The 13,977-nt window shown below is 52.3% G+C and overlaps 1 protein-coding gene across 1 annotated transcript in view; it reads right to left on the reverse strand.

The window, feature by feature from the left end:
• The window catches only part of LOC144101943 (uncharacterized), a 220,713-nt gene that overhangs the window by 80,308 nt on the left and 126,428 nt on the right, over positions 1 to 13,977 (reverse strand). The window contains exon 4 of the mRNA XM_077635187.1: positions 6,708 to 6,875. Coding sequence (XP_077491313.1) covers positions 6,708 to 6,875 — 168 coding nt within the window. The remainder of the gene's footprint in view (positions 1 to 6,707; positions 6,876 to 13,977) is intronic.

Consider the following 13,977-nt stretch of genomic DNA (forward strand, 5'->3'; position numbering starts at 1 on the left):
ACCACCAACTCGGGAAATTCAAAGCCTCTCGTTTCCTTTCTGCAGTTGCCGCCTTGTCTTTCTTTCCACGTCAGCACAGAGACGAGCCTGCGCCCACTGCACTCAACTTTCCTCTTCGTTCAACTGGACTTGCACGATATTACTGTCGCGGGTGGCGTCAGCGCTGTCGTTGACGAAACTAGGGCCGCTTGGTGTGGCACACCTGTGCCCACCGAGAATTGACCAAATTCGGCCGCGGCTGCCCCGATAGCAGCCAATGCTGCACTCGGCGGCGGCGTCGAACATCACAGTACGGCGCCGTTCAATTCGAAGACCATGCACTTCAATACAAGAGGCATCACTCATCTCAGTGGGAGCCGTCGCATACGGCTACAAAAGCTCCGCAGAAGTACGCCTCCCTCTCGCCCGACGAACAACAAAGCTAAAAGGCCGCACGCTGCCAGCGGTAAAGAAACAACACATATCCACAGAACACAAACGACGTCTCGCGGCAATATCGATAGAGGCCGCAGGGATGACGAATAATAACACTATATCAAAAAATAACAAAAACTTGCTAAACTGCGGGAGAACTCCCGCGAGCCAAAGCGGCAGGCAAGAGTGGAACCGTTCGAGACGCGATCGAAACCTTCAATGCCGGGGACACGAGGCGGCTATACAGCGAGCACGCTCCGAACGCCTGCCATTCCCCTCGGGTTGCACTGGTGCAACGGTCCGATTACGGCGCCCCTGACAACGAGCCTGGCGGCTCACAGCACCGAGGAATGCGCTGAGTGGGGCCCATTGGCGGAACAAAAGCTATACACTGTGATTGCACTGCCAGCCAGATCGGTCGTTTTAGGCAAGCCATGCCCTGTCTTGTTTTGTTTCTTGTTCACTGCTTAACTGGAAGGCGCTGCACCTCGGGGTTACAGTGTTAAAAAAAATGTTTCACCCGCATCGCAGACGCTTTCCTTAAAGGACAGCTTAAACGAGCTTAAAGGCGTCGAATGTGTGGAACTCGCAGACAAAGAATGTCAGGTCTTTTTGGGCTAGCATTAGAAACGGTGACGCAATCGCCGATTAAAACCGCGGCGGCGTTCAGGCTTCTCGGCTGCGCACAGCGCCGGGGCAGAGGCGGGGGGCGGCATAGTGACGTCATCTAGGATGTCGGTACATTTACAGATCAAAAGCGCTTTCTCTGAAGCAAAAAAAAAAAAATACGAACGCCATCGAAGACAGCGCCTGCGCAGCGTTGTTTCGCGGCATCTAACGACGCACGGCTATTTGTGGGCGAAGGCAGCGAAAATTTGAAATCTCCCTGTCCATGACGTCATCAGCGAGCTTCTCCGCACACCTCAAATGCTGTGAGGAGAAGCCTGAGAGTTATTCGTGAGATTACGTCCTATTTAATTAAATGCATAGCGCAAAAAAGAGCTTGGAATTATTTACCTGCAGCCTGCATAGATTTAAATCCTTGAGAATTGTGGAATTTCCAAAACGTGATGGAGCTGCCCCTTAAAGGCGAATCGACTACTTGCACATCTTAGCTCCAGTACGGCATTGCAGCACCTCGATACATTGTCCACTACGGTGGTGAGACACATAATGAGACCCACGTAAGTAAGTTTGTTCGCTAATTGTCGTTGGTCATGAAATATTTCCGTGTTCGAGGGCGTATAATTCCCTTCGTAGAGAGAAAAGTTTCCTAATGTTTTTCATGTCCGTTCTGCTGTCACGTCCCAAACACGGCACCGACGTAGGGCAAACTTTGGGACTGTGCTCCGATTTATTTCAATTGTATTTCTCAATATAATGTGCCCGCAGGCGTACTCTATCATCGATCAAACGCATGCTAAATAATCCGTTGAGATAAACCTTCCTCCCGCTCTCTCAATCGCTCGCAGACGAGCCTGCTCAGCGTGTGCAGGCGGACAGGACCCCGTAATTAGCGGCAATCGAAAGGCAATAGGCCAACCAATTTGTCAATTTTTACTCACGAAGCGCCGCTTCGTTAGCACGCTAGCCGCTCGCGCTACGACGCAAGACACAGCTCCACGTAAGTGGCGCCCTATGGCGACGAGTAAAACAACCACTGAGGCATCCAAAGCGGACCGACTGCAGAAGCTATAGCTGAAACAGGGGCGCCTTTGAAGGAACACAAAAGGCCTCTCCTCCAGCCGCTATCCCAGAAGATTTCCCAGCCCCGTCAACCCACCTGAGCGTCCGTCCGCCATCCTCGGCTCTCTCTGGCTCGAGCATCCGTACGGACGCTGTTATAGTGCACTGGAGAAGCGCTAAGTTGGCCGCGCCGGCGTGCATTCGTACGGGAACAACGCCCGAGTCGACGGTTTGTTACTCGGTTGCTGCTCAAGAGCTTTCCAGGAAGCCGCAGGGCCCGCCCCTTCTTCGATGACGCCACGACGAACAGTCGTTGCAACAAAGCGCAATGGTGCCAGCGAGGTGGCCCCGGGCACTACTAGCTCGAGAAAGAAGCGGCGGCAAATGGCCCTCCAGCCAATGATGTCCACCGAGAGTGTGGTATTGACAGTATTGCACTTTGTAAGGGCCGCTTGTCGGCTCTCTCCTTCAAGCCCAATATTCGTGTATTCGTGAACGGGGAGATTCTCATTACAGTAAAGTGCCACTGGACCGTTGCCACGACCTCTCGGTTCATCGGGTAACGCGCACATCGGCAGCGCACCGCTTCATTTCGGCAGACTCCAAAATCTAACTTCTCTTTCCTGGCAAAACCGAGTCCCGACATGGGCATCAGTACGACGTCTATTCGTGCATATTTATTCGATCAGATTAGCCAGTAACTGCGGCACTTGTTCCTTTCAAGCTCTCGTGCACTGTTTACTATTCACTCGTGCTGCATGCTTCTTGGAACAAGTTCGTGTCAAGCCACATCTGACTGCGATCCTTTCATAAGGCGCCCACGTTTGTTCCAAATTAAGCTACACTCTCACGTGGTGTGAATAGGGTGGGAAACGCCTTTCCTTGTGTGCCTGGAAGATCAAAATCAAAAATCGGGATACACTCCGCTTTTCGGGTGTGACGACATAGTGTTAACGGCTCCCTTCAGCGGCCTCCAGTCCCCTTTGCATTCCACACTGCCAGACAAGACACACGCTTTACCCAAGTCGAACGAACGTGCCTCGACGGCCTATCTGAGTGTAGCAAAAACTCGCCACCCAAGGCTTGGGTTCCCACCGCACAGCAATTTTCTTTTCAGTACAATCGATTCACTTTACACTCTCACATGTCATAATTGACGTTTGAGTCATGTTGCAGTGTCATATTTACAATTTATGCGATGTTTTAATCAAATCGAGTGCACCCCTCCACGCAAGCCGTGCAGCGTACCTTTTCGACCAATCCGCATTTCCTCGCAGTACTCTGCTGAACAGGCGCCTTAACGCCAAATGCTCGGTTCAAGTTAGCTGTCGTGTTGTGTGCCCCACTGGCGGTCTTGTGGCCGCGCGCTAAGACTTTTTTATGTTTCGAATACGATGTCGCGACAATCGGCCGATACCACTGGCCGGAGTGCCTCATTTGAGGTCGACAGTATTTGTTGCTCTCCTCTCTTCCTTTCTTCCACGCTGTCCAGGATGGATGGATCTCACTGGCATCCGCTCTGAATCGGGGCAGCTGCTAGCGCCACCTTAGCAAGTAAATTTAAGCGGCGATCTTATTTATTTCGTATTCTTTTTTAAACCGTGAGTCCTACTCTCGCTCCCTATGCCATTCCAAGCAATTGCACTGCCGTATAAGCTGTATTGTTTTTATTCCTGTGACCACCGGTGGAATTTCTCTACGCCATGCAGACTACAAACCTAGCGCCCCCAAGCAACAGGAACGAGCGGTGCGAGCTTCGCCGCAACGCCGACGGGCTTCCATGGAGGAAGCGCGAACGCCGCCGTCGCATTGATTGGGGCGGACAAGATCGACACAGGTGCACTGCGTCGTGCATGGGCGCGGCGGTTTGGTGCTGCACGGTTATGCTCGCCAGGCACAGCCGTAACTGGACTACTATTCCCAAATTTCAGTAATTAAATTAGTTTTTTTCGTAATTAGTAATGATTATGGCTTTACGGGGTTTAACGTCCCAGAGCGGCGCAGGCTATGAGGGATACTAGTGAAGGGCTCCGGGTAATTTCTACCACCCCGGTGTTCTTTAACGTGCACTGACATCCCACAGTACACGAGCCTCTGGAATTTCGCCTCCATCGAAAGGCGGCCGGCGCGGCCGGGGTCGAACCCGCGTCTTTAGGGTCAGCCGCCGAGCGTAAATGGCGGTGCTTGCGGTCTAGTATTTGAGATATGCGATGAACTACTCCGGAGCAGTAATCTCCAAAGAAAGCTGATCAGTTACTTTCCAGGCTGTTTTCATTTAAAGAAGCAACACTGCCCTCTGTGCTGGCAGTGCAGAGAAACATTTCCGACGCCCACTTGTTGGTGCAGTACAATAAATTAAGAAGCCGGAAATCCTTGCGAGACCAGTCACCAATGCCCATCCGTGTATTCGTCAAAACTTAAAAAGAAAGGACACAAAAGGGGAAACATTTAAAGGCACACCTGTTTTGGTTCTAGGAAGCTACTGTAAAGTAACCTCACTACTTTTCGAGCGAAAGCTCGAATCAGGACGTTCACTCCTATCAAAATCGTCTTTCCGTGCCTAGCGCGAGCGCTCCTTGTCGTAATCTTCTACGCTGCCCTAATCCCGCGGTTCTCAACCGAGCAAAATCGCCTTGTTGCGTGTCCGCTGAAAAAAGGCAGAATATTTAATCAGTGTACGCCTCAGTTCAGTCATTCATGTACGAAAAATTCAGTAAAATGAGTTGCCAAAAAGAAAAAGCTTTCGCTCCGAATGCTGCGTTTTTGGCATTTTTCGTGAGCAGTAATTGCTAGTGTAAGTCAATTTATTTTCAGAAGATACGCCCCGAGGCGCCTTCGTACCGAACAGCGGAACAGCCAGGCGCAAAGCAAGCAACCGAGACGCCCTGGGACGCCCACGCAGCGCGCGCTCTGACGTCATCGCTTCGACGGAACCGTGGCCAAACAAAGGTTCATTAGGGGCGCAACTCGGCCACCGTGCCGCCTCTGCTCGCGTTCAACGACGAAGCTCGCGTAAGCGTAGAGCGCGCTTTTCTTTTGCTGTTTCAACAACCCTGAACGGCAGTTAGTCGACTGAGATTACGAGACAGCTTGCACTGCCCACGAACAATTCGATAATAAACCTCCGCGATACCACCTCCTCAATTATTCACCCGAAAAGTCCCGCAGGCGCCTGAAAGCATCATTAGTGGAAGGGTACGCGTACGTGAACAGTGCATCAGACTGTGGACGTAATCATCATCATCAGCCTGACAACGCCCACAGCAGGGCAAAGGGCCCTGCCATGTCTCTCCAATTAACTCTGCCCTGTTCCAGCCACGGTCACCTTATCCCCGCAAACTTCCTAATCTCATTCGCCCGCCTCAATTCTTGCTTCCCCTGGCTATGCTTCCCTTTCCTTGGAATCCACTCCGTCGCCCACCGCATTATATGTCCTGCCCAGCAAGCCCATTTATTCTTCGTAATTCAACTAGGATGTCGTTAACCAGCGTTAGTTCTCTGACCTATACTGTGCCTTCTTTCTGCCCCTTTGACGATACACCTGCTTTTGGGCAGTGCAAATGAAACAACGTTTACAAGGGTGAACACACGGACAGGGGCGGGCGCTGCTTGTGTACGCCACAAAGAAGGTCGAATTCGGATCCGTACATCGAAATCAAGGCTTCAGCTCACGCGGTTAGGGGCCTTTCCTTTCCCCTTCAGCTTGGTATTTCAGTGACAAAGCACTCATACGATCGTCAGAGCCAAGCGAAAATCTAGCTTGCACATATCGCTCGTAGCCACAGCAACTGCGACGTCAAGCGGCCAGAATTTGGCACAGGCCATCCCCGAAATTTTACCTAGGCCGATTTGGACCAAATCGATGTCCGAACATAATTGGACGTGCCCGAAACGATGGCTAAACTCCAAATTTGACCCGTGTATTTCCAAAAAATTGGTCCGGGCGCCACCCCCGAAAAAGTTGCTCTCAGCTTTGAGTTTTGCGACACCTCGTTGCTATGGTGTCGCTTGCGACGCCACGATTTACGTCATCGCGCTTCCGCACGTCACACATCGATGTAACCGGAGTGAAACACCGGCCTTTTCTACTCTTGCCGAGAATCACAGCGTTGTCACAATGCAGCTCGCGGCGTCTGTTTGTTGTGCATGGTTCCTCGTGCTGCAGTTGTGTCTGCAGAATTCTGCTCTGAATTTGCACGCTGTACGGCACCTGTCTGGCTTCCCTGCCGCTTCAATTGGCGCCAATACGACCTATGCACTCATTGGATAGGGAACCCGAGGACAACTCAATCTGATTTCTGCCCCCCACAGTTTGATTCTTTCTCGCTATACTGACGTTTGTTCGGCGGCAAAGGCGTTAATAGCCCGGAGAATTGCATTTAAATATTAGCGCTCGCATTTTCCCCGTCTCTCGTTTCAACCTGTGACGTCGAAAGGGACTCCGGGACTACCGTACCAAAGTGAACGCCAGGCCTCAGGGTTCCGCGTCTTACCGTCTTCGTATACCATCGCAGTCTGCTGGCAGAAAAGGGCCGACACCGAGCTATAGCTCTGTTTGTAACACAGACAGTCAGAAGGCGCTTCCGAGAGAAGAGGGGTATACGCACCTGCGTAGGGGTGTCCTCCGGGCCTTCCCCCGTAGGGGGGCACCCTGGGCACGAACCTGCGGCCGGGCTCGTCCCCGCGCAGCCCCAGCATGGCGCGGCACGAGGGGGCCTCGTGCGACGTCAGCCGCCACGCGATGCCGCTCACCGTGATCAGCACGATGCCCACGCCTGGAAGGAGGAGGAGGCCAGTCAGCTCGAGATGGACAACACTTCGCTTCGCTCTATTTCGTTTAACCACGGTCTGATGGAGGGCTGGGGTTGTATCGAACGGGCCTTTATAGCATTTCGCCTGCACCGAAATGCGACCGCCACGGCCCGGTTCGAGTCCGCTAACTTCGGGTCAGCAGCCGAGAACCGTACCCACTGAGCCACCTGCACAGTGCAGTCCTTTTTTGTTTTTTCGAAAATGAAATCATAGCTTTGCAGTTTTTCAGTGTTATCTATGTAGATCAGTTACGTGGCTGATACTCATCTGTATGCAGTAGTTTTGTTTGTATAACCCCCTTTACCCCATCCCGGAACTAACCCTTCTTGGCGCTGTCGGTAATTAAATCGACTACCACACCATCGGGGGAACGGCGGAACTCTGAAGTAGTTCCGGAGAGATTTCAGTTCCAGTCAGGACAAAACACCCGCGTGGTAAGCGGCGTCACTAGCAAAATGCGCGGGCAGCTCAGGTCGCAAGTGAGGACAGACGACTTGTTTGCTTCGATTACTAGATCTGCGTTCACGTTCGAACAATTTCACTCGCACTCGACAGTCTATCCCGGCCGCCGCGATGGGGAGCTGTGCTCTGCTCCAGCCGAGCCGCACAGCCCCCACGCTCATCGCGCAGAAGCGCCCACTCCAGTGATTCCAACATCTTTTCGCCGCAGCTCATTAATGCGCCAAAGGGCGACTCCGGCGTTTTTTACACCTCCACTAATTTTACTGAAACTCCCACGGCCCGTTCTCCACACTCTTCAGATCGTTTCTACAAAGTGCTGCAACCGGGCGCATTTTGTTGGGGCGTAAATGAATTTCACCATTTTTCATTTCGTGGCCTTCCTCGGGGAGATTTCTATACGCGCAATCTTACGCTTGCGGCGCCACAGTTTGCGCACTCGCCGATATTCGCTCGGCGTTTGCTGAAGGAGAAAAGCTTGTTTTTGATCACTTGAAACCAATAATGATCGAAGCTGTAAAAGTCGCCCGTTTTGCCAATCAATGCGCAAACAATAGATTTTGTGACGGTATCCGTGGCGTCACCGTTTCGTGCCGGTTTCCTTGTTTTTGCTGTCGTAAAATACTTCGATTCAGTATTTCAGAAAACTTTTTTTTTGTTACAGGAAGGGGGGACTATAAGGAACAGTAGTAATGGTTTATTATTACAAAAATACAAAAAGGAAGGGAAATATTTTTCTGGCCGTTTCAATTGCTTTCTAATATCACGCGAGCTGCGGCCGGCGGAAATACAAGGACAGGGAGAGGAAATCAAGGAGAAGAATGCAGAGGAGAGCGACAGCCAGAAAGGTCAGGAGACAGCTTATTACGCTATTTACAATATTCACAAAAACACAAAAAAAGTGAACAGGCTTGCGCCTCTCGCGCGCGAGTGTCCAGGTATGTGATGTGATTATCAAATCAAAATGTTAAAAGAAAAACCAAAACCAGGAGTTGCCGTTTAACGGTCCAGACAGCCTTAAAGCAGTTGCCAAGGAAGTAAAACAGCCGTAGCGCACGCAGTTTGCGATGCATGACCGGGCAGGGGTCGACCGGCAGACCCACCGGGGACTACCCAGTATACGCACCCCCTTCTTCGCTCCTGGTTTACTGAAGGTAGGGGAATTAACACGCCCTGAATCCAGGGGCACTACGACAGCGGCAAAACGAAACAAAAAATCAATGGCCTTTACAACGGCTAAGATCAAAGTGTAGTGTAATCACCGGGCCAAGTTACACTAAGGCAGCAATTATCTTTTCTTCCATCTATTTCTCAGGAAGCCTGCACAAATGCGGAAACCGGGATGTGCTGCAGTGTTGTGCACCGTCCACACTGATTTCACAGAGGAAGAAGAAAAAATGAAAATAGTGGGATATAGTATTTCGGAATCGCCATGTATCTGCGCCATATCGTATGTGTCATAATAAAGATGTTTTATCTACAAAAATAAATTGATCTGACATAGTGCGCACAACTAAAATTAACACACAAACTGCTCATTTCCGAAAAATAAAGTTTAAAAGCTGTCCCCCCTCCTCCCCCCCCCCCCCGCCCTTTCCCTGCCTACACATTCGCCGCTGACCTCGGGAGGTTGAAATTAACCCAAAGCCCCCCCCCCCCCCTCCCCCTCCATTCTGTCGTATCTCGTGCGCAGCTTTAAATTAGAACGCTAAGCCACACTTATCACATACAACGAACCGCAAAGCGGCACTTCAACCTCCATTCTCCTGGCTACATGCGCTACAGCCTTTGTTTTGACGCGCGCCAGCCCAGGGAAACTGGATCGCGGTCACACAGCCCCACGAGGCGGATAAAAATGCGGCGGCACGGCCGAAAGCCAGACGGCCGTGGGCGAAAGTGAAGCCGACCATATTTGAAATGCAGAAACGAACGTCGATACGGATCGAGCGGCGGCGCAAATGGTCCGTCTCAATGCGGAGCGTGGGAACATCAAAGCCAAACGAACCGCTCCGCCGACGGGGTGGGCAGCAGCTGCGGGCGCGCGACGCCGATCAGCGCTGGAAAAAGAAAAGAAGGCAGAATCATCAGCGGGCAGAGAACGCGAATCCAGAATGCGATAAAACGCACGCCACAACCGGCCGAAAAGGCTAACGAGGCCCCGTCTTCTTGATACGATCTCCGACGAGGCCGAGTGGCAGCCCACTGCGCGAGAGCAGAAAGGAGGGAAATGTTCTAGCCCATACCGCGCTCGTGACGTGCGTAAGTCGCCACACGATGCGCACGAAGCATGGTGTGAGCAGTGGCTGCAAGAAATCCGCGGGGCACCGATTTCTATCACGCGACAGAAAGAGTTCACAGCCTCGCCAACTGCTCCGGCGCTGGCCAACCGCGGACAGCTGCAATAGCGTCGCCGTTGGTGTACACCGCTGCCGCATTCGCCGGGCGGAGCTAAATCTGTCCAAGGATACGTCTTCCAGATTGTGCAGAAAGAAATCGGGCCGTTGAACACGGGGGTGAGTGAGAGATGGGCTCGAAGACTGACCTTCCCGCGCGATGCATGTCGGGGGCAGGTGCTTCCCTGAAACTTGGCAGTGCACGCTGCTACCGCACTGAACGCTCGCCCTCGGAGAAACGGCTCGCAGGGAGTGGTTACCGTGCGTGGTGTGTTATAGAGCGACACCAAGTGACGGCTTTTCGGGGAGGTGAATTGGTTTCGTGATTATTATTCCTCTCGGCACGTGACGTTCCAATGCGTGCACCTTCCAGCGAGGCGTGCAGCGGTACACACGACGCATGCTAAGCTCTTCTCTAACACGAATGCACGAATTCCCCCAGCTTTCTCGCTAATCAACGTGACTGCGTGCAGACCAACAGGCGTGCTGAGCCGCGCGTACTCGCGGCGCTTCACACGAGAGGTCACTGCACGCTCACCAATCAGCGGGGCGAACGCCACAGAACCAGCAGACGTGCCCAGATCAGCTGTCACTGTATAGGACAACGTCGGTCAGGGTGCGCGCAGCAGCAAGATTGATTCATTCCTGGTCCCCTATAGCAGCGCTTCGCTCCCTCGTCAGAGATTGGCCACAGTAAGATGATCCAGGTTTGTACCGTTTGATTCTTCGTGCTCAAAGCTGCCGGCTTTACCACCTTATGGCGCGACCAGCTTTCTTTCGAATGGCCATGCGCCACTGCTATACGTTATTCCGTGGTGGTTGCTTTCGGAGCGAGCCTTAACTGGAATGCCATTGAGCCCGGCCTGCAGAGCGGCAGGCGCTCGACGAACGCCCAGCACGCATCCTCCACTGCCGAACTGCTCAGTTCTCTGTACACGGCCAATAAAAGTGACTTCTACGCCACTGTTCTCGTTCACTGTCAACGGCGTCACAATGTACGGAGGGTGCAACCACTGAGGTCGTAAGGCGTTCGGGTATTGGTCCTGCGAGGGTGGATTCGCACTGGGATAGAAAAGCGTTTTTATTGCAACCTTTCGCAGTCAGTGCCAGGACGCTAGTGCGCCAGTGAGCGCTGTGACAACCTAAGTTCCCGGTCATTGCAAATTTCAGACTGTAGGGTTTAACTTCCCGAAGCGACACACGGGCAACGAAGAACGCCGTAGTGGAGGGCTCCGGTCACCCGGGGCTCGTTAGTAGCGATGCGTTCTTCCCGCCCTTCGGTGCTGGTTGGACATCGCACGCCCCGCTGCCGCCAGGATGTGCAGCGATATATGAATGGACACTCCTCGCATCAGAACGAGCGTTGCATCGGCCCTGTGGCTGCGGACGCACCAGACGCCGGAGCAGCCCTCCCGTAATACAGTATTGTGCGTTTTTATCGCTGACACTTTCAAAAATTTCCCCGCCTCAACCGCTGGCTCGTTTGCGGTGAGACTGCACACAGAGCTTGCGTATTTCACTCCCTCCTTTATCCCTTCCCTTACGGCGCGGTTCAGGTGTCCAACGATATATGAGACAGATACTGCGCCATTTCCTTTCCACCAAAAACCAATTATTATTATTATTATTATTATTATTATTATTATTATTATTATTATTATTATTATTATTATTATTATTATTATTATTATTATAGCGTATTATGGTAACTTTTGTATCGTAGCAAGTTTGACAATGGTACTTACTTAGTTCAGGCGCACATGATGCGAAAACGTAAGCGTCTACGAGAGATCGGCGAGCCAAAACCCGCAGACGACGCTTTTTCGCTGAGAACCGGCAGTGGCGCCATCTGTTTTCGGCAGCGGAATACGGCTCGACTAGGCCGCCGAGGCGATCGTTGCAAGGAGCGCGGGCTCGCCTCTTTAAATCAGTTGTTTTGATATTTTTCCGCTCAATTAGCCGAAAATGTTGTAAGCGCTTCAGTTGAAGCAGACGCAAATGCCGGACGGCATATTCAAAGGGCCCGCGCTCCTTGCAACGCTCGCCTCGGCGGCCTAGTCGCGACGCTTTCCGCTGCCGAAAACAGATGGCGCCAAAGCCGCCATTCAGCGAAAACGCGTCGTCTGCGGGTTTTGGCTCGCCGATCTCTCGTAGACGCTTACGTTTTCGCATCATGTGCGCCTGAACTAAGTAAGTACCATTGTCAAACTTGCTACGATACAAAAGTTACCATAATACGCAAGCTCTGTGTGCAGTTTCACCGCAAACGAGCCAGCGGTTGAGGCGGGGGAATTTTTTAAAGTGTCAGCGATAAAAACGCACAACACTGTATATCTGACCAAGCTGTGTCACGCATTCCAGACAGAGCAGGCTCCTGTATACAGGGGGCTTGACCTAAGACTTTACACAATTGGCTGAGGTCAACCCGGCTGGACGGCTGTTAGGTGGGCGGACGAGATTAGGAAGTTAGCAGGTGTTAGTTAGTGGGTGCAGCTGGCAAAGGACAGGGTAAATTGGAGAGACATGGGACCCTGCAGTGGGTGTAGTCGGGCTGATGATGATGATACGCCTCTCGATAATTAATAGCAAGAGTTAAAAGTTAACTAGTCATTATCAGTTAACCAGCCTGGTAGTTCGCACGTCGTAGCTATATTCTGATGTACTACACCGCTTACAATGCTGTGCGCAAAAAAGTGCTCTCTGAAACTCAAAAGGCCTATGTTTCAAAAATTTTGTAAAGTCCTAGGTACAGCACCTTGTGTAGCTGACAGAACGCTGTCACGAATGCGTACGGAAACGGGTGCCTGAGGGTCACTCCAGTGCTTTACAGAGTTCCATCGGCCTTGTCCGGAGAGAAAGAAGCTGGCGGGAAAAGCAGGTATGGCGGAACACCTAAATGGCGACCGAAATACTCGCACACATCAACGCAGGATGAAACACCACCGCGGAGAGGAGCACGCAGCGGGCAGAATCGATTGACGCACCGTTCACTGCGGCACATCAGATGGGTAATGGAATGACATCCATGCTTTTCTCTCCGCGAAGGAAAGCACGGCATCCCCTTGTCTGCAGATAACAACGGGGGCACAGCAAGCATGCGCCGCGTGTACGGAGCGACTCTGTCGAAGTACCTTCGCCTCCCGGCTCATTTCTTCCGCCGCCACCGATCTGCACACTTGCTCTTTGACTCGTGGCCCGAAAAAAGTAAAGCAAAGGGAGCGCCCTCTTTGATGTCAGAACAGCGGCGATGCACGCTTCCTTTGTTTCCTGCTTGCTCATTCCCCTCAAAGTCCCCCGAGGCCTCGTCCGCTATCCCTGCTTTCCATTCCGTGCTTCGTTCGCGTGCGCACGGATCGTTGCTCATACTGAGCTAATATAAATCGCCAGCCTGACTAGGCCAGGGCAAAGGCCTCTCATCCGCCCACCCGACTTGGAATCCATTCCGCGTGCAGGCACGTACCTCCATCGCACGAGGCGCAAAAGTACGCCTCAACGTGACGCGGACCGGTGTCGCCTCATTTGAAAGAAAACCCAGCGTCCCTTCGGCGGTGCAGTGGACGTCGTCTGCTGCAGGCGTGCCTCGAGCAGCTTCGTAAGCGAGCACTCTGCACCAACGAAGACGGTGTGGTAAGAGCATCCCCAGACACAGGCCGAAGGTGTCTGCTGTCCACAGATTCATTAAAGGGACTATGCAAAGAATTCAAAGTCGCTTGTAAATGTTTTCTATGTTTGGAAATGATGCTAATGAGCATTCACACCAAGCATAAGTATGCGGAACTGAGCCGGCAATTTATTATAAATTTAAAAAAAAACGTGTTTTTTAAAATTCGCGGGCCGATTGGTGTGCTCGTAGTGACCGATTTGGGAACTAAAATCGTGGAAGAAAGACGTCACTGTACCATGACGTCGCCAGGCCACCACACACTCTCATTCGCTGGAGCCACGGCAGCCACGACGTCACGGGCACACTTCCGGTAGCCGTGAAAATCGTCTGCTCGTGCAACACCCTCTAAATACTTTGAGAGGGTGTTGGCTCGTGCCGCCGCGCGACCCTCTCGGTCAAGCGCGGGCCAGGGCATTGCCTTCGCGCATATGGTTTCAATTTTCCTCTACCGCCTCCTTCTGTCGGGAGCCACTCGCACGGCTCTTCGTGGGCACGCATAGGGCTCGATGCCCATCACGGCCGTAAGAGCGAGCAGTCGCGCCTCGAGGT

Source organism: Amblyomma americanum, chromosome 8 (assembly GCF_052857255.1).
Source record: "Amblyomma americanum isolate KBUSLIRL-KWMA chromosome 8, ASM5285725v1, whole genome shotgun sequence".
Taxonomy (NCBI): domain Eukaryota; kingdom Metazoa; phylum Arthropoda; class Arachnida; order Ixodida; family Ixodidae; genus Amblyomma; species Amblyomma americanum.